General features: G+C 41.4%; 1 protein-coding gene across 3 annotated transcripts in view; it reads right to left on the bottom strand.

Moving 5' to 3' along the window:
• Nucleotides 1–26,564, bottom strand: part of LOC144497425 (zinc finger SWIM domain-containing protein 5) — a 207,658-nt gene that overhangs the window by 56,911 nt on the left and 124,183 nt on the right. For all 3 annotated transcript variants that reach the window (XM_078218685.1, XM_078218686.1, XM_078218687.1), the window contains exons 2-3: nucleotides 25,770–26,126; nucleotides 3,122–3,270 (exon numbers count right to left, since the gene is read on the bottom strand). In XM_078218685.1, the coding sequence (XP_078074811.1) occupies nucleotides 3,122–3,270; nucleotides 25,770–26,126 (506 nt within the window). The remainder of the gene's footprint in view (nucleotides 1–3,121; nucleotides 3,271–25,769; nucleotides 26,127–26,564) is intronic.

Below are 26,564 nucleotides of genomic sequence, written 5' to 3'. Positions count from 1 at the left end.
CTCACCAATTTATTTTTACAGATGCACCATAGAAAGCATCCTTTCCGGTTGCATCACAGCTTGGTATGGCTCCTGCTCTGCCCAAGACCACAAGAAATGCCAAAATGTTCTGAACGTAACCCAGTCCATCACGCAAATCAGCTTCACATCCATTGACTCCATCTACACTTCCCACAGTCTTGGAAAAGCAGCCAGCATAATTAAGGACCTCATGCACCCCAGACATACTCTTCAATCTTCTTCCATTGGAAAAAAGATACAAAAGTCTGAGATCACAAACCAGCGACTCAAGACAATTTCTTCCCTGCTGCCATCAGACTTTTGAATGGACCTACCTTATATTAAGTTGATCTTTCTCTAGCTATGACTGTGACACTACATTCTGCCCCATCTCTTTTCCTACTCCTCTATGTACTCTATGAACAGTATGCTTTGTCTTTATAGCATACATGAAACAATACTTTTCACTGTATCCCAATATATGTGCCAACAATAAATCAAATCAAAGGCCTGCCAATCACATGTTAGACCATAAGAAATAGGAACAGGAATGAGCTGTTTGGCCCCTCGAGCTTGTTCCACCATTCAGTAGGATCATGGCTGATCCAACATTCCTTACATCCACTTTTCTGCCTTTTCCCCAAAACCATTGATTCTCTTACTGATCAAAAATGTATCTAACTCGGCCTTAAAGATGCATAAGGACTCTGCTCGCACAGCTCTCTGTGGCAAGGAGTTCCAAAGACTCAACACTCAGAAGAATTTCCTCCTCATCTCAATCTTAAATTGGCACCCCTTCATTCTGAGACTATGGCCTTTAGTCCTACACTCTCCCATGAGGGGAAACATTCTGTCAGCATTTACCCTGTCAAGCCCCTTAAAAAACCTACATTTCTCAATGAGATCACCTCTCATTCTTCTAAATTCCAATAAGTAGAGTCCCAACCCATTTAATCTTTCCTCATAAAACAATCCCTCCATAAGGGGATCATCCTAGTGAACCTTCCCCGAGCTGCCTCCAAAGAAATAATATCTTTCCATAAATAAGGGGAGCTCAGAACATTAGTGTAAAAGACAAGGCTGGAGCATTTAGCACCATCTTCAGCAAGAAGTGCCTAGTGGATGACTTATCTTGGCCTCCTACTGAGCACCTCAGCATCATAAATGCCAGTCTTCAGACAAATCAATTCACTTCATGTGATGTCAAGAAATGGCTGAAAGCACTGGATACTGCAAAGACTCAGGGCCCGGACAGCATCCCAGCAACAGTACTGAAGACTTGTCAAACTTTCCAGTACAGCTACAACACTGGCAACTATCAGACAATGTGCAAAATTGCCCAGGTATGTTCTGTCTACAAAAGTCACGACGAATACCGCCCAGCCAATTATCATCCCAACAGTCTACTCTCAATCATCAGCGAAGAGATGGAAGAGATTATCAGTGCTTTCAAGTGGCACTTAACCAGCTCACTGATGCTCAGTTTGTGTTTTGCCAGAGCCACTCAGCTCCTGACCTCATGACAATCCGTGTTCATATGCAGCAAGAACTGGACAACATTCAGGCTTGGGCTGATAAGTGGCAAGTAATATTTGTGCCACATAAATGTCAAACAATGACCATCGACAACAAGAGAGAATCTAACCATCTCCCTCTGATATTTAATATAACCATCACTGAATAGCCAACTATCAACAGCCTCAGGGTCAACACTGACCAGAAACTGAAATATAAATACTGCAGCTACAAGATCAGGTGAAAAGCTGGGAAATCTGTGATGAGTAACTCATCTCGTGACTCCCCAAGGTCTGTCCACCATCCACAAGGCACGGGTCAGGAGTGTGATGGAATACTCTCCACTTGTCTGGATCAATGCAATTCCAACAACACTCAAGTAGTTCAACACCATCCAGGACAAAGCAACCCGCTTGATTGACACCCCATCCATCCCCTTCAATATTCACTCCCTCCACCACCGAAGCATAGTAGTATCACTGTGTACTATTTACAAGATGCATTGCAGCAACGCAAAGCTCCTTCAACAGTACCTTCCAAACCAGAGACATTATCACCTAGAAGGACAAGAGCAGCAAATCCACGGGAACACAACACCTTCAAGTTCCCCTCGAAGCCACTTACCATCCTGACTATATCGCCATTCCTTCATTGTCGCTGGATCAAAATCATGGAACTCCCTCTCTAGCAACACCACAGGTATACCTACACCACATGGACTGCAGCGGTTCAAGAAGGCAGCTCACCACCACCTTCTCAAGGGCAATTAGGGATGAGCAATAAATGCTGGTCAAGCCAGCAACTCCCACATCTGTGAAAGAATAAATAAAAGGACCACATTGGAACTGGGATTTGGGTTAGGAGATGTATGCGTGTACTGTGCAATTCCGTAAAGAAATGCTTATAGAAGTAGGTAAAGATTGCCTTCAGTTCTATCCTCCCCCAACTGGCTTTCTGGACTACAAGATACAGTAGTGTCCTTACAGGTTAGATGACGTCCCTTAACTGCTTGAACATGACACTGGTTAGTACAATTCAAACTTCAAGGAGTTACTGCCTGGAAGAAGCTGCCAGGACAATCTTTCATAATGTAGTTTTTGCACTGTTAATCTCTCTGGAATGGAGCTGCTGCAGTTTTGCTGCACCAATATCATTTGTTATTGTCACCATTATCGCTGTTAAGTTTTCTCATGTATTTTGATGTACAAGTTATTGTAATGCAAGATAAGGGAATGTCAATTTTTGGGGGGAAATAAAGCAGCTCCATAAATAAGCAAAAATCAACAAATGATTAAAACTTCTACATCATTGTAGTTGTTAGAAGTTCCTTTCTTGAGCTAAGCATAAAGTTGGCAACCCTTTGAAATGGATAACAGAATGAGGATAATTATTTGAGCTGAAAAAACAAGGTTAATTCATTATTATGGTTTTACAAATTGGTCAAACTGTACTGGACATAATTCTGACCAAAAGCAGAGTGGAATTAGGAGCTGTAAAGAATTAGAGTGGCAAGAAAGCGCCGACGTGACATGCTGCACTTCACTCATGGTGGTTTTACTCAGAAGCTTGCCTTTTGAAAATAACTTGTGTGCTGAAAGAACCTTACCTTAGCAAACATAGAGTTTAATTGCTTGCCAGACCCGTAGTATCCTCCCTGTGATAGGAACTGCTTTACTTGCTCTCGAACTTGTTCCTCATCAAGATGCCAGCAGTTCTCATCATCGATGCTGGCACCAGCTGTTGGGTCAGGGGCGCCTGAGCAAAACAGAAAGCAGGTAAACAGCAGAACTCTACCACATTTGGTGTTTCAAAATGGATACTCACTCTATCCTATGGGCGGAATTTTCTGATTTTGTTTCAGAGTGTTGTCTTAAGTAGGAAAAGTAGAGGGCAGCCTGCTGGCTGCTTTTTCCTGTTGTATTTTTAAACACCTTGCAAAAATAAAATTGGAAGGGTGGGTTCCGTGATGTCATGTTGGCGGGCCGGACTCTGAGCCTGTCTGCCAGCAATTTAGGCTTTTGAAAGATCGAGGCACCATCTTTAAAGAAATAAAAACATGAACACCCCATGGACCCCCCCCCCCCACCTACTCACCGACAGCCCCCTTCCCTTCCCCCAACGGAATGCCCCCCCCTCCCGGCAACCCCCTCAGTGCTGAGCTGGGTAGTGGCAGGAGGAAGTGCCTGGGCAAGACCCTTTCTCACCCGGGGACTGTACGCACCTATACACCTCTAAAAACGGGGGCGTAACTTGGAGCATAAAAGTGGGCTGAAGGTTTAGAACTAACAATTTTCATATATTGGTAAAACACTTCACAGGGGTGTAACCAGACAAAATTTAACACTGCAGGTGATCAAGCAAAGGCGTGGCGAAAAGGCAGGTTTTTAGCAGCATCTTCAAGGATAAGAGGGAGACAGCTGGAGGAGTTTAGGAAGGCAAAAACACCACAATTGGTCTCTGTGCCACTGGGTTAAAGGAAAAAAAACTTCACCGGACTTCCTGTTCTTGAACGCAGGAATGCAGTGGCCCTTGGTGGAAGGTGCACTCAGATATCAGGAATGAAAGGACCAAAGTCAGTTGTGATAGCATGCACTGCTGAATAAATAGGTTGGCCCTCAGTGTCATGGGTGACATGTGGAGAACAGTCACTCAAACTCAGTACAGGTCGGCTGATGGTTCAGACTGAATTGGGCGCAATGAATTAGTGCCTTGGGCACAAGGGGGGACAAAAGTAGTTGAAGCCCAATCATTAAGAACATGATCTTATTAAGCTCTCTTACAAAATTGAAATGTTATTGCGAAGATACCAAATAATTTACAAGAAACCACCTACTTCAATTATTGGAGGAAGTTTTCGGGGCTTCTGAGGAAAGAAAGATAGACTCCTAGAGGAAACCCCATAAATCAGGTCCAAAAACAAGTCAAAATTGAAGGAGCAAAAAAGCTTTATTTTCTGTTCAACATTCCCCAACTGAGAACTGAAAGAAAGAGAAGCTGTTTTGAGAAAATAAAAGCCCATACACTGAGTGTTGGTTTAATTGACAAAAGTGTTTAGGCGGCTATTAATCGCGAGTTTCAGATTTACACAATCTGTATGAGAAAAAAGTCAGCCAAAACTTATTGCCGATGTCAGTATGAGCCAAAGATGATCAGTGGTCTTCTTACACTATTTCCCCCAGCCCCCATCCCAGTTTGCACAGGTCATAGGTATATTTTGTGTAACTTGTATTCCGGTTTCTGGCACTACCTGTCCCTCTGAGTTACCCAATGACCAATACGTCCAATAAACATAGCTTGCTGAACAAGGAAAACATGCAACTGGCAAATACCAAAAACAAAATATCAATGACTTCTTTAAAATCAGACACTGCTGGTTGCCTAACAGAGGAATCCAAAAACATTCTGCTCGCGGTTAATAAAATATATATGCCCTCCCACATCCCTGCGTCCCCATTTAAAGATAGCAATCATGTTTTGTATCAGATGTAAAGGAGGCACATGACATAAGCGACAAGATTTCCCACAGCATTATTGGAATTGTCAGCACGATTCAGATGAACAGGAATTGGGAAATAAGGCAGCAAGCACCTCTGCAGGGTTTCCATTGCACCCTACGGTAATTTCTTCAGCGGTTATGTGTCTGCAATTTTTACTTCCTGTCAGAATGAGCAGTAGCCTAACTATGCATCCAATATATTGACAAGGATCTTTAGCAGGCCTCATTTCACATTGCTGACATTTGGTCTAATGTTGTAAGTGGCAATGTATAAGTCTTTGAATTTTCCAGGTTAATTTGTACATTTATTTTAATAATTCATGTTTGAGCTGATATTTAAAATACTAGTGTATTTTCCCCAGTTAATGTTTAATGCATTTTCCATGGTTTCTTTTCCCCAAATGAGACCACAAATTGCATGCTTGTGAAATGAGAAGTCGCAAAATCCCTTACCAATACCAATGAGGAACTGGATGTACAGGAAGTCTTTCCAAGAGCTCTGCAGAACAGGAAGATTCTTAAAGTAGATGGGATCTGCAAAGTATTCCCCACAAACCAATATTCACTCCACTTCCATGCATCACAGCACTTAACTGGAAGCTACACCAAGTGCGGTGTCCATTGGCAAATCAATGTTAGCTGAATGTAATGGGGTGCTATCAAAACACCACTGTGTGGTACCAGATGAAAGAATGCATAATCAGACCTAGCAGTAAGCAGCAGGGCTCAATTACCTGTTTTCAACAACATCGGCACCAACCATACATGCATGCTCTGTCACGTATCTACATGGTCACTTCCATGGAGAACTGGCTTTCCAGCATTCATAGAGTCATAGAATCCCTGCAGTGCAGAAGGAGGCCATTTGGCCCATTTAGCCTGCACCGACCACAATCCCACCCAAAAGAAGAGCATGAGTCGAATTGCAGATCTGTCAAATCAGCTGTGGAGACATCCATTGTAAGGATAGCATGATCATGGTTTGGAAGATTATAGGCACTTTTTCTCCACCTCCTTCAGTCTAATATAGGGCAATCTACACTATTAGCCAATGTGCTGCTCTCAGATGTGTAGAACAAATAGCGCAGCGACCTTTTTAATCGCCTTTGCTACTAATTAACATCAGGAGCATAACATGGCTGCCCGAAGTCACAAGGCTTTTGCATTTCCCAAAACTGCAAGGGGGGGGGGGGGGGGGGTGGCGGAAGTCGTCGAGATGGAACAGATTGCCGTGTAACAGCTACATACATAATTTTGTCATGCATGTGTAACTGATACCATTGACTGATCTTATCCAGCTCTCTTGAGGCTTGTCTCCTTTCTTTGCATCCATTTTCATATCCCTTAGGTAATGCAGACAACATTCCACCTTGCCACCCATCATCAGTTACCCTGGAATGCTGTAAACAGAAAACTGTGTGCACATCGGCCTTGCCAGTTATCAAGAAAGGGAGTTTTGGTACTGTGTTGCTACACCTTCCAATCACATATTCAATTTCCTGCTCCAACACAAAATTTATATGCCAATGATTTTGCCTTCTCATTCTTTTGTTGGAAACTGTCTTTATGAAGCCTTTTTTTAATACATTTAACTTTAGGGGTGGCATGGTGGCACAGTGGTTCGCACTCCTGCCTCACAGTGCAAAGGGACCCGCATTCGATTCCCAACTTGGGTCACTGTCTGCGTGGAGTTTGCAAATTCTCCCCGTGTCTGCGTGGGTTTCCTTGGGTGTTCCAGTTTCCTCTCTCAGCCCAAAGATGTGCAGGTTAGGTGGATTGGCCATGCTAAATTGCTCCTTAGTGTCAGGAGGACTAGCTAGGGTAAATGCGTGGGGTTACGGGGATAGGGCCTGGGTGGGATTGTGCAGACTCGATGGGCTGAATGGCCTCCTTCTCCACTGTAGGATTCTAATGATTTTATCTATGATAACCTAAAAGTTTTTTGTCACTGCAGATTTAGAGGCTATACGAATTTCTGGCTACATTTACATCCTTCTAACTTTCCCATTATGTAATGCTGTCAGCAAGGTCATGCTGACAGGCAATTCCTTATCCATTTTCATGATGATGTGGAGTTGCCGGCATTGGACTGGGGTGGGCACAGTAAGTAGTCTCACAACACCAGGTTAAAGTCCAACAGGTTTATTTGGTAGCACAAGCTTTCGGAGCGCTGCCTCTTCATCAGAGGCAAAAAATTCCATGAAATCAGTATAGGTACCGAGAGTAATTTCCTTCAGAAGTCTGTTGTAACACAAGTAATGAGGTTGAGTCCAGTCCATCACGCAAACCATCCACTGACACTGGCTACACTTCCCGCTGCCTCGGCAAAGCAGCCAGCATAATCAAGGACCCCACGCACCGGACATTCTCTCTTCCACCTTCTTCCGTCGGGAAAAAGATGCAAAAGTCTGAGGACACGTATCAACCAACTCAAGGACAGCTTCTTCCCTGTTGCCAGACTTTTGAATGGACCTACCTCGCACTAAGTTGATCTTTCTCTACCTCGTAGCAATGACTAACACTACATTCTGCACTCTCTCCTTTCCTTCTCTGTGAACAGTATGCTTTGTCTGTAGCATGCAAGAAACAATACTTCTCATTGTCTACCAATACATGTGACGATAATAAATCAAATCAAAAGAATGAGAGCTTTCCATGCTGCCCCTCGAAGATATTTCACTTAATTTAAGAGAATATTGTGATCTACCAAGATGGTCTGCCACCATATTGCCCTGCATGTCAGTTCGTATCTCAGTCTGCTTTTGATTTGATCACGTGTATTAGCATACAGTGAAAAGCACTGTTTCTTGCGCACTATACAAAGTATACCGTTCATAGAGAAGGAAATGAGAGAGTGCAGAATGTGGTGTTACAGCCATAAGCAAGAAAATACATCAATGAGTAATGAATGTCTGGAAATAGGTAACAGTCTGTCACCGTCAGCTAAATAATTAAAACAAAAACTTGCATGTCTTGCTGTTTTTACAATACAGCCTTTGCTCTTAAACCAGAGCTTGCAGATAAACTTGTTGTTTTGCACCGTTTTTGCCCACCGATCTAAACCTCGACAGGTTTTCTTTTAACATTAATCCCATTAAAACTGCAATGACCTATAATAATGTACAAACATAATTTGTGTTTTGAAATGCAACTGCTCCAGTTCGGGAACGCTCAAATCAAACTGACAGCATTTCACCATAAACAATCAGGTTAAATTACCCTGTTTACATGCCACAAAGGCAGCAGCATTGGTTACAATGATTCCGCTGAGATTGTAGAATTCAGACCGCATTTCAGAGTTTATTTTGACGTTTCCCTTCTAGAACAAAACATGAATATAATTATAGTTATTGCGAAGAATATGCTGTTTTCACACCACACAAAATGCAAGACTTGAAATGCTGTGCAGTTTGCCACCCTGCTGCTGTCCGCCAACAAGCCCCAATACTTTTGTTTGCAAAGATAATTTGTGTATTCCTTCCAAGTATTTCTCCAGAGAAAGAAACCATCTTTCCTCCAGATGGTAGGCAGGAGACCTGCTTACAAGTCTTTATAAACTTAACTCTTGAACCAACTGCTCTTAGGTTTGCGCAAGCATTATAGTCATTTGGTTGATTTAGAATTGGTATAGTTATGCATTAATAGAAATTGCGCTCCAAGTCAATACTCTACATATGTGGTTTCATTGCTTCTTCACTTATAATTGCTCCCACCAGAATTGTAATTACTTGCAGTTTGCAAAATACCCCGAGACAGTACACAAGTTTCAAAGATTAAAATTTTGATGCAAGGTTCAATCAGTCAAACAGTTTTACACATCCACCAGGATGCTTCACAGGAATCTAACTTCTCTGAACTGGAGGATGTGTTGAGAATGATTTTTTGGCATATTCATAGTCTGATTATTCTATTTTTGATTTCCTTGCTTAAGGATGAAAAATCTATTAATTCTGAGGTACAAAAGGACCTAAAGTTCAATAGGATGCATTATTTGAATGCACAATTTTGTTTTCAAGAAAGCTGATTCACAGAACCCCTGGAAACTAACACCAATTGTGTCTCTTTATTTCTATTTGCATTTTTAATCCTTTCATTTGGTTTTGTTCACCACTCACTAGCACCACCCCCCCCCCCCCAATCCTCTTTCTGGTCCACATGTCTTGCTACAGAATGCTGCCTTGAATGACAAAATCTATATACTCACATATCATAAGGTGTTAATCGGGGCTAATCAATTTTTAAGGATGTGCCAGTTTTTCTGAAGCAACTCGTCAGATTTGGTTAGTTTTCCAGGGTGGCTTTAACGAATCATAGAAAGAAATTGCATTTCATTCACCTTTCAAGAACACTTGGGTCATTCCAAAACAAAGGTTCGAGGGTTCATAATCTAGGTTGCTCCTTTAGTCTGGTGCATTATCAGAGATGTCATTGAGAATAAAAATTGAAATCGAGGCCTAGTCTGCTTGATTAAATGTAAGTAAAAGAACCCAAGATACACTGCAGAGAAAAACGGAGTTCTCCTGGTGTCCAGGGCAACATTCTTCCCTTAACCAACATCACCAAAACAGGTGAACTAGTAATTCATCGGACAACCAGCACAAATTTGTTAAAGGAAAATCACGTCTGACAAAATTAATTTAGTTCAGCCAATAATAATTCCTAAATGTAGTTAGTGGTTTTGTAGGCAAAAGTGGTAGTTAATTTCCACCTAAATAAGACCATAGAATCATATAGAACAGGAGGCCATTCAGCCAATCCATGCCTCTACACGTTCTTTTGAAAGAACTTTCTAATTAAGTTCTGCATCTTTTGCCTGTCAAACTTTTAGATCATGCATTCCATTGCGTAACTACTTGCAACTTAGAAAAGATGTTCCTTCTCTTTGCTCTGGTCCTTTCAGCAGTTACCGTAATCCTGCCTGTGGAAACACAAAATTCTGGAAACTTCTGTAATGGCTTCAACAAGGCCCATGATGTGTACCTCCTAGAACACAAGCTCCCTGATTGAGGCAGTAATGGCTCATCAAATCAGGGAACCCTGCATGTGTACATAATGTGGAGTGTCAGAGTTATGGGCACCCCGGGTTTATACTCTGTATGAGGAGGCTCCTGTCTGAGTGTTACTTACTGTGTAAATAAGGGACACCGGCCTTGGAGGAGTTATTTCAACCTCTATACAGGGTTTCCCAAACCTTTTCACCTCCCAAGAGTACTGATGGAAACATTTGTATTATGGTGAAGAGCTAAACTACAAAAAGTATTATTTTTGAACAAAGGAACAAACATCCAAAAATATTTTTTTTTAAAGTCCTTTCTATTTCTATATGGTAGGTTTATTATAATTAAAATGTTCTCCTATTGAAGAAATACTTAAATTCTACCTTTTTGTCATTTTTAATGGGAGGAGTAATGCTCACACATTTGTTTACTATTAGGGATGCTGCTGGAGAGTTGGATCCTCAAACATACACACCTACAAACTCTCACTCAAAAGCAGCAGACACACGCGCACTCCCCTCTCACACAGGCACGCACGTGCGCACACACATATAAACACGAGATCTTTGTAATTTAGGGTATGCAAATATTGTTTTTGTAATTTAGAGTACAAGTTGCTGACTGAGTAGTGTTCAGATAATGTTGCTTTTAGCTTATTTGTTACAGTAAAAATTTTAAAACCTGAAATCTTGTCTCGTGATCCTCCCAGGCACTAGAAATTAGAATCATAGAACTTCTACAGTGCAGGCGGCAGCCATTTAGCCTATCGCGTCTCTGACTGGGCATTTTCCCCATGCTCAACCCCGCCCTATCGCCATAACCCCGTGCATTTACCCCACTAATCTCCATAACCTACATATCTTGGGACACTAAGGGGTAATTTAGTATGGCCAATCCACCCAAATTCAAATATCTTTTTAAAAGTTTTGTTTCTGCGGGGATCATAATGCACATACAGTTTACACATGCACACATATCCAGACTTCATGTAAAGAGTCTATAGTCAAATGAGCTATCTGTTCATTATATTGGCCAATGATAAAAGATACTAGTGAAATTGACATGTGTTAGAAAAGGCAAGATATAAACCTTATGATTCCTCCCTCCCATCCCACTTTCTGTATATATATATGTCAGAGAAAAAACAGGTCTTTACATTGTCAGAAGTCACACAATGACAGGAAGTAGAGCTCTCAATGACGAAGTGGGCATCATTGCTAAGGTTTTGTTCATCTACAGCGGTGAGGATTCCAGGGACTCAAGAGCATAATGCGCAATAAAAATCTGAACTGATGAGAATGTATTGTCCAAAATTATTTCTGTAGCTACCGGAGATGAAGAATTTGAGCATACCTCTAATTCAGTGGAACTGACTGTGATGTTAGTATATCTTCAAGAGATGTTTTTTTTTCCACATAATGTTTTCTGCAGTTGTAAGCAGGCCTTTTTGGCTTCAGTTGTTTTTTTCATTATGGCACTGGCTTGTCTGGAGGTGAACTTTTATTGCTGCTTAAACAGGGGTGTGTTTATTTTTACTGTGGGATCTTTTATGGCTCTGCATTGTTAGGAGGAAAACTGGTTGGCAGGTCAGACGACAGGAGTCATTTCATTTTCAGTTCTGAGCTGTAGCTTTGAGTTTTAGTTTTTTTTAGAAGGGACAGCAAGCTGAAAAGAAGTGCCTCTATCTCTCTCCCTGGTTTTAGAAATTCTGCGGGTAAGCCGAAAGCCTTCCTAGAGTAAAAAATCTGCTGTTGGTGGCTTGACTAGAATCTACTCTGGGAAGCTGTTCTGACTTCAAACTGTTCTGGGTGTGTCAAGAGGACTACTAGAACTACAAGACAGTTTTCAATTCTCCAACCAAAGGACTCAATTCCAGTATCACATGAGCTTTGGTTTTTGCTGTGTTGAACCTGTTTAAAGGGTTTTGTCTATGACAAGTTTATTTGACTGGAACATTTTAGATGCATTTGTTGAGGGTTATACATTATTGTGGTTGTTGTTTTTTTATTTGTAATTGATAAAAGTTATTGCTAATTTTCTTTCCATACCTGTTAACTATATTCTTAAATGAACTTTGTTTGATAAAAGCTCCTTAGTCGGTCATTTGAATCATACCCGAGGTGAAACATATTATGCTTATCCTAGCCAAGTTCAAGGTGCGAAACTTATGATCCAGGCAGGCTCCATAAAACACTTCCGAGTTTCTGACCTGAACCATAACACTGACACAATGGAACCTACTCCGATTACATTGCCCCCAAGTGCATTCGAACATACAGCTAGTGTGCTCCCACTATCCTGGTCTGTCAAAGTAATTGCAGACTGTCCAATCAGTAACGAACCACAAAATTCTCAAACTCTTGTAGCTTCTCCTTTAATCTATTTTGCAGACAACAAATATTGTTCCCCGCTTCTCAAAGCACCACAACCGCCTCTTCTCTTAATTAGATTATGCAGTGTGGCTTTACATACCTGGAATTTTTGTACTGAACTTGTTAATCTCAACCTCAACGAGGAGGGTGTGATAAATAGCTTTAATGCTCCCAGACTAGAGATGGGGGGGGGGGGAAAACTTCATCTGAATTGCAGGCCAAACCTGTTGACTATCCCACAAAGCGATTCTGGGTATGCTTTAATCATGTTAGCATCAGTCAAAAAGCTTGCTCATGCTCACTAATCTGGCATGCACAAGATTGGCAACTTGGCCAAGGAATCAAAAGAATCTGTTACACAGAACCATAACTCAGCTTAAGTAACTGTCTCCAGTGAGCAGGTTCAAAGCAAGAAAATAATAAAATTTTCCCAAAGTTTTGTTACCATATAGCTCAAGAACATGCCCCCTTCCAAGAATACCAACACTGTCTTCCTGCATCCCCCACCCGACCATACATCCACAGCTCACCAGCACTATCTCAGTGCTGCCAAGTTCACTCACTCTCAATGCTGCCTCCAGACCTGTTGTGCTGCTCTCACACACTGGGCCCCCTCCCCCGCAAACCACAACTTTTTCCCATAACTGATATATACCTTCAACTCCTGCTAGACACTGATATCTCTTTTTCAATGGACCCAAACATCACAAACACCATGTCCTAAGCTCCCTATTCTCCTTTTCAGTTTGCTATTACCCCAAGCATCTTCCTTCATGCTCCTCAATCCTATGAATCCCCTCCAAACCCCAGGAGTACCTTCTCAACTCATACTGCCACCCTTACTCTTCAATTACTCTCCTGCAGCAGCTTCCCTACCATCTTCCTCTGGGGTAGGTGCCAGACAACAGGAGAGCAGCCAATGTGGTTCTACTATTTAAGAAATGTTTTAGAGATAAACCAGGGAACTACAGGCCAGTGAGTTTCACGTCAGTGGTAGGGAAACTATTTGAGAAACTTCTGAAGGAGAGCATCTATCACCACTTTGAGGGGCAAAATTTGATCAGGGATAGTCAGCATGGCTTCGTCAGAGGGATGTCATGCCTAACAAATTTGATTGAAATTTGAGGAGGAGACAAGTTGTGTAGATGAGGGTAATGCAGTCAATTTGATTTAATTTATTATTAATCACATGTATTAACAGTGAAAAGTATTGTTTCTTGCGCGCTATACAGACAAAACATATCGTTCATAGAGAAGGAAACGAGAGAGTGCAGAATGTAGTGAAGTTTTAGAAGCATAGAACGAGAGTAAAAGATAGAATTAGAAGGTATGCTGGGTACAGCTTTCAAGAAGTCGCCTCGCTCCGGCGCCATCTTGGATGTAGTTTATATGGATTTCAGCAAAGCCTTTGACAAGGTCCCACATGTGAGACTTGTAAAGAAGGTAAATTCACATGGGATATAGGGTAATTTGAAAAAGTGGATTCAAAAGTGGCTCAGTTGTAGGAGGCAGAAGGTGTGACAGAAGGCTGCATTAGTGACTGGAAGCCAACGTCCAGTGGTGTACCACAGGGATCAGTGTTGGGCCCCCTATGATTCATTATTTATATAAATGACATTGATGACTATGTGGGGGTAGGATTAGTAAATTTGTGGATGACACAAATATTGGACAGGTGGTTAACAGTGAGGCAGTGTGTCTTGGGCTACAAGAAGATATAGACTGAATGGTCAAATGGGCAGATAAGTGGCAGATGGAATTCAACCTTGAAAAGTGAGGGGTTTGGAAGGAGTAATTTGACAAGAAGATACTCAATGAATGGTAGGACATTAAGAAGTTCTGTGGAACAAAGGGACCTTGGCGTGTTTGTCCACAGATCTCTGAAAGTGGAAGGGCACGTTAGTAGTGTGGTGAAAAAGGCATTAGGAACACTTGCCTTTATCAATCAAGGTAGCGATGACAAAAGCAGGGAAGTCATGTTGGAGTTGTATAGAACTTTGGTGAGGCCAAAGCTAGAGCACTGTGTGCAGTTCTGATCACCACATAGGAAGGATACGATTGCACTGGAGGGGGTGCAGAGGAAATTCACCAGGATGCTGCCTGGGATGGAGCATTTAAGTTATGAAGAGAGGTTGCGTAGGTTTGGGTTGCTTTCGTTGGATCAGAAAAGACTGAGGGGTGACCTGATTGAAGTGTGTAAGATTATGAGTGACATGGACAGAGTCGATAGGGAGCAGCTGTTCCTCTTAGCTGAAGGGTCAGTCATGAGGGGACATGGGTTCAAGGTGAGGGGCAAGAGGTTTGGGGGGGGGGGGGGGGGGGATGTGAAGAAAAACTCTTTTACACAGAGGGTGGTGGTGGGCTGGAATGTGCTGCCTGGGAGGGTGGTGGAGGCAGGTTGCCCCACATCCTTAAAAAAGTATCTGGATGAGCACTTGGCACATCATAACATTCAGGGCTATGGGCCAATTGCTGGCAGATGGGATTAGGTGGGAGTTCAGGTGTTTCTAGTGTGTCGGTATGGACTCAATGGGCTGAAGGGCTTCTTTTGCGCTCTATGATTCTATGATAATCTAGGCTTTATAAAGGGTAAGCAATATAAGTAATATAATTAAAACTAATATATAATAGAAATCAAGACCATTGATTTATAGTTTCAATGTAAGCTACAGAATAATATAGAATTCAAACCCAAGGACATCATTTTTAAATAACATTTGTGCCACACAAGCTTCAGTCAATAATCATCTCTAACAAGTCCCAATAATTTCAATTACGTGCAGTTTTTCACAAAAACTGCAAATCTCCTTATCAATCAAGGCATAGATTACAAAAGCAGGGAAGTCATGTGGGAGTTGTACCACCAATGCCAAGTCCCTCACCATCAGGACCCTGGGGACCACACCATGGTATACATGCTAAAATATAGCAATCATATCAACACCGTAATGACATGAGTAAGGCAAAGGCTGAGCACTATGCAGGAGGGGCTCACCTCGTGACTCTTCAAATTCTCTCCACCATCTACAAAGCTCAAGTCAAGAGTAGCATGGAATGCTCACCAGATGCCTTGGTGAAGGCAGCTGCAATAACACTCTAGAAATTGGACACCATTCGGGACTGAGCAATCCACTTGATCAATATCCCCACCAGTGGACTCAATAGGCACCCCTCAACCACTGGTGTACTGTGAAAGCAACTTGACAAGCTTATTTCAACAGCACCTCGGAGTCCTCTGACCAATACCACCAAGAAGGCTAAGGGCAGCAGTGTCATGGGAATGGAACCTCTGCCAAGTTCCCCTCCAAGGCACATATCATCACAAATTGCTATTCTTTTGTTGTTGCCAGGTCAAAATGCTAGAATCACCATCATCATAAAGGTTCCAATGGTTCAAAGCAAAGGTCCCACTATCACCTCTCAGAGCAACTAGAGATGGAAAATAAACGTGGCCTTGCCAGAAACACCTATATCCAAGTACAATTTTTTTTTAAAAGTCTGTTTAGCAAGAAATAACTGAGCTAACTCAATTATGGTAATCATGGCAAATTCATATTACTCATTACATGAGAAAGAAAAGATATCCTACAACTCAACAAGACCATCAGGGGCTAACCACTACTATCATCTGCAATATGTTTAAAACTTCTAAACGTCTCTCAGTGCAATTCCAACTGTCTGCCAGTGGTGGTGTAGTGCTTCCTTCTTGTGTCACTTAGCTCTTCAGCCTATTTTGCAGAGAAACCGCAATGCTTCAAAAAAACTTTGATTCCCTGTTGTTTGATTTTTACATTTTGATCATCAATTGATCACAAAATAGAATCCCTACAGTGCAGGGGGAGTCCATTTGGCCCATCGAGTCTGCATCGACTCTCTGACAGCGAATCTTACCTGGGCCCACCCATAACCCCGTGCATTTACTTCGCCAATCCTCCAAGCCTACATATCCTGCGACACTAAGGGGAAATTTAGCACGTCCAATCCACTTAACTTGCACATCTTTGGAGTGTGGGAGGAAACAGGAATACCCGGAGGAAACCCACGCAGACACGAGTAGAACGTGCAAACTCCACTCAGACAGTGACCTGAAGTTGGAATTGAACCTGGGTCCCTGGCACTGAGAGACAGTAGTGTTAACCACTGTGCCACCGCGCTGCCTGTGGAGTAGTCTGTATCGAATGCCCTTAGTGCAGCTGATGGGGATACCAGGCAGGTCTTCTGCTGAGCTTTGGAAAGAAACTGATGCATAATAATTGAGGGGTGGTTACTCTTACAACCACTGGTAGGGCTGGAGAGGTAGGTGTCAATTATTGAGGATTATGAAAATGTTCTGGTTACAGAAATAATTTGGACTCAAACCTTGTTTATCAGAACAGCAAATACCACACACACACACAAAATATTGAAACCCCACTCACCAGCAAGCATTACTAATGAGCCACAACTGGTTATGATTTTAATAGTTTGCCTTAAAATTAAACAATATCTAGACTATATGCAAATCTATCTAATTTACACAGCATGGTAAAGTTAATCCCACAGTAAAACCCAGTCGTGGTGTAGTATCTGGTAGAAGAAAAGCCAATCATCATCACAATAAAAAGAATGTATAACAGAACATGGCAATGGTAGCATGATGGCATAACATACAGGGCTGCAATGAGACGAAATGCAACCTGGTGGTGCAAGCTCAGCACAGTGTAAGGATAGCATAACACCAGAGCACAATCACAGCACTCAGTAAATCCACTTCCAGTAAAATACCCAATGTACCAATTCAATCTGAGCCAAGACCTGTGCTTCAGAACTATCCATGCTTCAAGCCAGGCCATTCCAACACAACTAGAGCATTGGCATCTATGAGATAATGTGGAAAATTGCCCAGGTACTTCCAGGCCGTAGAAAGAATCATCAGCAGTGCTACCACTTGAAGTTTATTCATCCATAACCTATTCACCAGTACTCAACCTGGATCCACTTGGCTCCAGACCTCACTAAAGCTTGGGTCCAATGATGAACAAAAGAGCCAAATTTCTAAACGTGAAATAAGACTGATTGTCACTTGACAATAAGGTAGCTTTGATCAAATATGGCACTGAGGAGCCCGAGTAAAACTGAATTCAAAGGGAATCAGTGAAATACTCTCCAGTAGTTGGGAGTCTTACTTTCCTTCTCTATTAGTGGTATGCTTTGCCTGCAGAGTGCGCAAGAAACAATACTTTACACTGTATACTAATACATGTGACAATAATAAATCAAATCAGAAGATGATGATTTCTTGGAGGTCAATAATCTCTGCCCAGAATATCCTTGCACAGGTTCCTCAGAACAATGCCCTTGCGCACGGACTTTCCTCCATCATGAGGTCTGAAATGGGGATGGTCACTGATGACTGTAAACATTCAACTCCATTCACAACTTTTCAGAAATAAAGTATATCATGCCCATATGTAGCACTCAGGCTCGGCGAATAGAAGCAAATAATATTTGTGCCTGGCAATGACCATGTCTGATAAAGTCAGATGTTTAATTCATCACTTCAGTGGCATTAATATCATGGAATCCCCTGCAATAAACACCTGATGTCAACAGCTGACAGAAACCCCATCAAGTCAGTCACCCTGACTACAAAAGAAAGACAAAAGGTATTCTTCCTTGTTTGGCTTACCTCCCGATGCCTTAAAGCCAACCAGCACCACCAAGGCAAAAGTTAGGAGTGCGGCGGAATACTCTCCATTCCACTGTTCCAGTTGACTCTCCCTCCCCTGTTCAGTGACCTCCCACCTGGTCCTGTATTATAACATTCAATGGAACCATTTCCACATCCACAACAACCTAGATTCACATCATACCCCTAATGTAATAAAACATCCCAAATTGTTTTACTAAAATCACTGCAAAACAAAATATGACAGAGCCATGTTAAGGAGATATTAAGTCAGATGATTAAAAGCTTGATCAAAGTGCTCAGTTTTAAGGAATGTATTAAAGGAGGAAAAGCCAGTTGAAAGGAGGGAGGAAATTGTAGAGTTTTGGGCTAGGATGGGGAACCAGATATCAGAGCGCACAGAAAAAGAAACAGACACAAATCAGGAGATTTTTCTGTGAGCAATTACATAGGAGATTCGCAAGCAGCTAATTAAAAAACACATCAGGTCTATTAGCAAATAGCCAATGTATCACATCAATCAGACAGAGACGCTTTGAATGGAAATTAAACAAGGAAAATCTGAAGGAAACTGGTCAGTAATATCCCTGAACCGACAATGTGTGGAATTCACTACCACAGAATGTAGTCGAGGCCAAAACGTTGTCCGATTTCAAGAAGAAATTAGATATGGCTCTCGGGGCTAAAGGGATATGGGAGGAAGGGGGGGAATCTCGATATTGAATTTGATGATCAGCCATGATCAAAATGAATGGCAGAGCAGGCTCAAAGGGCTGAATGGCCTACTTCTGCTTCTAGTTCCTATTTTTCTATCTCCAAAAACAGATCAGGTCATGTATTTTACTATCATTTGTGGGACTTTACTGCAAGCAAATTGGGTGGCATGCTTCCCTACATTACAATAATGCTCAATTGGCTGTAAATGTGCTTGGACATCCCGAGGTGATGAAATGCATGGCATGAATGCGAGTCCTTTCCTTTCAATCACTTAGGAATCACGAAGGTACATAATCAGGTACATGAAAAGTACTGAGCTAAGTCAGTGACAACCACATCCTGGGGAAGAATATTAAAAAATCAACTTATTTGGCACCAATGTAAACAGATAACAGTCAGGTGGTAAATGAAGCAGATGCAAATCATAACTTTTGCTCAATTTTTCCAGCTTAAACATAAATCAAGTCACGTAGAAAATTGAACAGTCGTATAAATGCAGAGTCTGTCCTGTTGACACAACTACTTGTGCCATGTGGGTTCTGATATGATCTTCTTATTCAAGCCGTTCTACTTTAACAATCAAGTAAATGGGGCAACCCAGATTCCAATCTCAACAGCAGCAGTAAAATAACAATAATCTTGAAATGTATTTTATGTTCAACAGCCTCAAAGGGAACAGATTTAGAATGGCTGGATAGAAAGAATTTTACAACAAGATTTTTATTTGATTTTAACATTACCGAATGATAGAAATGGGGCGAGTTGGCTGTTGAAAATGAGAAGGCTGCTTACTTACTCAAATCCCATTTTAACCAGCAGGAATTTGCTGGCGGAAGAGTGGGGAGGGGGAATGGGGTGGTGAGTCACTCCTGTATCTTACTGAAACTCAGGATCCTGTCATGTCAAGAGGGTCCCAATGCAATGACCCCAATGCAATTATTAACAAGGCCTGAGTGGGGAAGTGACAGAAGCAGGCTTGAAGACAGAACAAGCTCCAGCAGGCAAGTCCAAACTTTGCTATTGTGGGCCAGGGTATTTATGGTCTCCCTTTTCCTAATTGCATGACCCACTCATTAACCCACTCCCTGCCACTTATTCAGGTTAAAATCAGCCCCGGAGATTAATTCTAATGCAGTTGCATTCTCGGCTATTGTCATGGGCTTAGGAATTTCCTAGAGCGAATGCAAGTAGAGAATTAATAATTTAATGCGCCCAGCAATTTCTTGCTTTCCTAAAAAAAAATACTTTCAATTTTGCTCCCCAAGCTCACAGTCAGAAAATGTGTTTTGTGGCCAAGTGCACATTGCGTATGTTAAATGGTAGAATCTCAATTTCTAAAGTATGCCACTGGCTCTGCTACACAAAAATGATAATGTTGCTTACCCCAGCACCCTCCATTATCTGCAAGATAAATAGGAGCTGGGGATGGAAACAAAATCCAATTTCTCTTATTCTATCTTAATATTGTACCATGGTAAAAATCTGTAAACCCCAAGCTGTGCTTTATACTCACTGAACAGGAAGATGTAGAATAAAATATTTTGCATAAATTACCTTATGCCAGTAATACTATTGAATTTTAAGAAGCAGTTTTTGAGCAGTGCCTGGGTATTTGAATTTATATAAAACAATTTTCTTTTAAGACTCATAATAAGAAACTCAAGCACCACCATGTGTATGCTCCAACTTCAGAATTTTGCTTCCAGATATTTAGTGCAGTCCACTGTACCCTTCTGACATCTAAAACACAGTTCATGAGAGCTATCGCCCATCATGCCAAGGAGATGGGTTAAGCATAGGAGAACAGAGTTGTCAACAGTGGGAAGAGAAGTGAATTGTGAATTATATAACTGAGGCAATGACCTGGATTTTCACTGAGTTGTGGAGACTCCGGGAGATGCCCAAAATGCTAAACGGATCACGGATCCATGGCATTTTCCCCCCGATGCGGACATGGTGAGCCAGAGCATTTCCCAGCTCTACACATCCACCTGGGAAGCGAAGATCCAGACTATCATCCTACGCCAACCATGAGCAGGGTTAAAAATACATTCAAACAGACATCAGAAATAATACCGCACTCTGCACTTCATGGTGCCTTGTCAGCTGAAATATGTATTTGCCAGTTAATAGAGTATTAATAAAAGTCAGAAAAATAATGTTGCTAAGTGCTGACTATAACCACAGTTACAGTTAAAGCACTGTGTCATCACTGCATCTCATTAGAAATTAGGCAAATAAAAATATTGTTTTTGAGGAAGTTGCAAATAAATCAGTCCTCCTGCACAACGTTTGTACATGTGGCATGATTAACTATTTTGTTTTAATGCAGTACAGGATAACTAACTTCTTTTCCAAACATCAATTGCTCCCAAGTCTCTCCAGTCTCTAATAGTGAACAGCAGTCTCTTTTCTCACTTTCCTGGCTGCAGAAGTGAGTGCTATCCCTGCGATTCTTTTAACAAGTGTTCCCCGACAGCTTTCAGGCAGTGACAAGTAATATATATTACAACAAGGATGCTTTCTGTGTCAGTCAAAACTGTGGGAAATGGAGCCCTCCATACTTGCAATGGTGGTTGGGGGAAGAAGATGGGGAGTAGGAGATAAGATGGCAATCACATACTGAAGTTTCACCAAGTGCACGAGACTTGGGAGACCCGATGAGGTCCCACAACTCCATGGTTCACTGTTGACACCTTTTCCCCTGGTGCACACACAAGTGAGAGATACAACAACAAATTTAATTTTTTTTAACCTTCTGTAAATGTTACACCTTTGGGAATGTTGGATTTTGAATTCAGGTATCAGTTTTAAAAAAGATTTTTTTGGTTATTTGCTGATCAAGAAGGGATAGAACTGTAAATATTGAAAGATACTACAGTCTGGTGCAACTTACACCAGTTCTTTATTCCAGAATCTTTAAGGCTTCTAAGTCAGGTAGCATGGGTGCAGTACCAGATGTCCTTGGCAAAGTTAAGGTGATGCGGATACAAACATTTTCCAAGTTGGGCTGCAGGTTCATGCCTGCAATTTCACATGGAGCGAATGTACTGCGTTGAAGTGTGAGCATATCCCTGATGACAGCTGCACAGATTTAACTGGCTGAATATCACCTCAACACTACTGCATTGGGACCAAACAATTCACATGACTGGTTTGTGACAACCTAATTATGCCAGTATTTGGACTTTGAGAGATCTTCAATTTCATCAAAATCATGGTTTGTGATGATAAAAAATAAACCGCCTCTAACAATCCTGTTTATTAGTATAAGGACCATATAATGTAGGATGATAGGGCAGTGAGGAAGAGCAGGCAGTAAAGGGTAAGAGAGATTTGGCCATAATAAGTATCACTGAATGGTTAGAATAATGCAAACCAGGTTAGGTGGATTGGCCGTGCTAAATTGCCCCATAGTGTCCAAAGATGTGTAGATGAGGGGGATTAGTTGGGGGTCGATGTGTGGGATAAAGGGGATAGAACGAAGGTGGGGGAGGGGGAATGCTCTGTTGAACAGTAGAGACGCAAAGGGATGAATGGCCTACTTCTGCACTTTAGGGATTCTATGATTTTATGATCAGAGTTTAAGACACCACATTATTCATGGTGATAGTGGTGATATCATTAAATGAGAGTGAGAATCAGCGTCAGCAAAATAATTCACAAGGAATGTGAAAGAGACTGCATAAATTAGGGATAACAGATGACCAGATGGTAAGGTTGCAAGAAAGACAATACAGTGTACTTGATGTGATAGTGAGGACCATTGTATTGTGATATCGATCAGATTGCAATAAAAACTATTCAATGGCATCCATTTCTGACAATTAGAAAGTCAGTAAATTAATTGCAACAATGAGCCTCACTGGACCTGGGCTCAACAACAACTTGTATTTATGAAACACCATTAACATAAGACATCCCACTGTACTTCACAAGAGTATTACAGAACAAAATATGATACTTAGCCACATAGGGAGATATGTGGTCAGATGGCCAAAAGTTTGATTAAAGAGGTCAATTTTAAGGTGCGTCTTAAAGGAAGAAAGCAAGATAGAGAGATATAGGGACAGTATTCCAGAACCTGGGGCCAAGGCAACTGAGGTTTTGGCCAACAATGTTGTAGTGATTAAAATTGAGATTGCTCAAGAGGCCAGAATTAGAGAAGTGTAGATAACATAGGGTTGTTGGCTTGGAGGAGAGCACAGAGATAGGGAGGAACAAGGCCATGGAGACTTTTGCAAACAAGGATGAGAATTTTAAAATCAAGTGTTGCTTGACCAGGAGTCAATGCAAGTCAGCAAGTACAGGAGTGATTGATGAATGGCACTCAGCGCGAGTTATGACAAGGACAGCAGAGTTTTGGATGATCAAAATTACAGAGGGTAGCATTTGGGAGATCAGCCAGAAATGCATTGGAATCGGCAAGTCTGGAGATAATGAAGGCACGAATGAGGATTTTAGCAGATGAGCCAAGGCAGGAGCGAAGACAGGCAATGTTAATTAACTTGGGATTATAGTTTCCCCCATCTGCTGCAAAAAAGGAGTTTCAGCAGTTTTAATGTAGTTTCCTTGTGGAATTAGGTCGATTGCAGTTTTTCCACATTAAATGGTCAACATCCAAAAAGACTAAGGGAGGCTATAAATTAGGGAGGAAAATGTCACCTGATGCAGAAAAGGTGAATCTATGAGGTCAAGTATACAGGCATATTTGGCAGGATAATGGAAAAAGCTACACTCTTATCTCAGTTGCATTCAATCCCAACATTAGGTGCCACATTTCACTTTCCGACTTTAATGTCCTCACCTTCACAAATACAAAATCATGCAGCAAAAATAAAGCACTTATTAGACAGCCGATTTTCATCATAACAGACTTTAGCACCTTTCTCTGGTTCCCCTCGCCTACACAATATCCGGGACTGGTATGCAAGATGTCAAAAATCATCAGCAACTCCTACGGATATGCTAATAATTTTTGACACCTATAATGACAAATATATTAACCTACACAGCACAATCTAACATGATCACCTCTTTATTTGCAACACAGTGTCAATCCCCTATTCTTCTGAATTCCATTCAATCTCAGTACATTTGCATCAAGAACATTAAAAGGAACAGAAGCAGATACTTGTGCTACAGAAATCAGCTTCACTGAACAGAAGCTCTCTACACTGGAGTATCAGTACAAAAGCTGTTTAAATCAGTTAAGCAATGAACCTAAAAGAAGTGTGCAGAGCTTATGAAACCTTGCAGGAACAAGGCAGAAATTTAAAGGTACTGTAGGCAAAATTAAAGTAATGCAACTCGCAATGCCATTGCACTGAACCAAGCAAACAAGCCACTTACTTAATATCAGTTCGGCTGCCCAATTAGTTTATTTTGCAAAGCAGAATTTGAGAGCTTTTTCCTTGCAAGTCAAAAAGCTGCTGCCACCAAATCAAAAGCTTAATTATTGGGAGATGAAGTGAGCATTATTTTGAATAAGGCCACAACCTAATCAACAAGTTCAGACAGTGCAGGAATCCCCAGTCAACTTATACTTGTATGGAATAACTTGCCCAGTGGGTTACATTTAACCCCACTTTCATTTTTCTATGTTTCACCTCCCGAAAACTGGCTTGCCCTTCCACAGTGCCAACCTTGAGTGCATGTGATTTGTTTAAGTGTTCAAAAAGCTTCAACATCTGTCTAACCTTCCATGTTAAATCTGCAGACAGGAGGGATGTACATGGCCATCAGTTAGCAGACTGCCCTTTTAGAAGTCTCCAATAAGTATACAAGACTGGTCAAATTAACTCCTTCATACTTTGATTCCTTCTGAAGCAGTATTTTTCCTCAGACCTGCACCGCCCTGACAATCCAAGTGCAAGAATACAAGGATCATTGTTGCCTCGACATTATCCTTTTCCCATATTTAATGAGGCTGTAAACACCAGACGCACAAAGTAATTTCTTAACACATTGCCATATGAATACAGGGAAATTTCCATTTAAACTTTAAACATAACATTGGAGCATTAATTAGAGCCCAAGCTTTGATTTTTAAATTGAACCTTTGTACCGATCACAGAAGAATTTGAATGAAGATGATTATAATGGACTCCTATCTCAGAATGCAATTAGGCTGCCACTTTCTTGCCTGTTTAAAACTGTTCTTGTTAAACACCCAAGTATTGCAACCTTCTTGCAGTCCGTGTCAGAGTTGCAGCCAGACATTGTCACAGTAGAACTTTTCCTGCTGGTCACTCTTTGCTATTTACGGTCTTAGTATAAATATCGACTAAGGTCCATATTGGTCTGTCCAGTCCGAAAGATGTGGTTAGGTGGATGGGCCACTCTAAATTCTCCCTTAGTGTACCCAAACAGGCACCGGTGTGGCGCAACTGGGGGATTTAATGTAAGCCTACTTGTGACACTAATAAATAAACTTTACTTTTACTTTACAGTCAAATATCAAGCGGCACAAGTGCCATTGATCCCACATAAACGGAAGAACTCGGCCTTAGGCAGCAGAAGGTGATAAGTGTTCAAGAAACAGCACCTCAGCAAGGAATCAATATCTTGAGAAGGGGCGAAAATTGACAAAAAGCAATAAGGTATCATAGGATTGTTTCTTCCATTCACTGGTCACAAGAGTCAAATAGATCTTAACAATTCAAAGCATTTTCAAAGATTATAGATGGAAGCAATGAAATAATAAAATTTGTAAGATTGCTGTACTTTCCAAAATGGATTGGCTTGTACAACTAAATATGAATTTAATGGAAATGTGCTTCCATCAAAAACACTTTCTCTTTTATTAGTCTTTTGATATTTTATTATACTTCACACATATTTTGTTTGCATCAATAAATTGTACTTACAAGAATCATATGAAGTTTCCAGAATAGTGTTCTGGTCCAGGATTATGCCCTGCCCATGGTACTAACTGGACACACACATCACAATACAATGACATCCATAAATGGGGGAGGGGAAGGGACCCTTACAATAGTTACCATGTACTTGGTTGATCTCCGAATTGGACGATAGGATTTCATCAGCCAATTTCTGTGCTGTGGGAAGTACTTCTGTGTGATGGGCTGTGATTAAATACTGAATAAATTTCTGAAGCTGGTCTCTGTTCATTTGGAAAAGTGTCTCAGAGATGGGAAGGCGCAGTTTGACTTGGTCAGCCTTTCTTATTCTGTACAGGGAAAGTGCCACTACATGGGCGCAGTAAAAAATGTCCTTGTTGCCACAGCCACATGTTACAGAAGTGATCTTGCAGCGGTCAAAACTGATGGCGACTCTGTAGATCATTTCAGGTTCCGACTGGGTGCCTGGTTCGGTCACAGTTCCACTCAGATGAAACCCTGCCAGGGAAGGGGGAAAAAAAAACAAGATATTGATTAAAACCAGGGGTAATATTCAAATGAATCTCTCTTCAACTAATCTACCAATTCTGTGCAATGCCTTGGCTTATCCACCATCATTCAACTTTCTGCCTAAGGAGTTAGTCCTCATTTTGTTTTATTATTCACTCGGGAATCGTCTTCTACAAAATTAGTTTTAGTAAACATGTTGGAAGACATTATCGGGTCTCTATTTAGTTTAACATCCAGCTCTTTACTTTAGCTGTCCTAACTGAAGAGCTGAAAACCATTCCCTAGGGTTTAATTACGTTGTCTTTGAGGGATCAACCGACAACAGTCTCGCTCCCAGTCCCTATCTTCTGGTATCTGCTGGGCTCTGCAAGAGAAGCACTGCTGTTCAAGAGGTTTAATTTGCAATCACCATCTCCCTTTACCATG

This window comes from Mustelus asterias, chromosome 8 (assembly GCF_964213995.1).
Source record: "Mustelus asterias chromosome 8, sMusAst1.hap1.1, whole genome shotgun sequence".
Taxonomy (NCBI): Eukaryota; Metazoa; Chordata; class Chondrichthyes; order Carcharhiniformes; family Triakidae; genus Mustelus; species Mustelus asterias.
The sequence above is the reverse complement of the archived record's forward strand: the minus strand, read 5'-3'. Positions and strand labels throughout refer to the sequence as shown.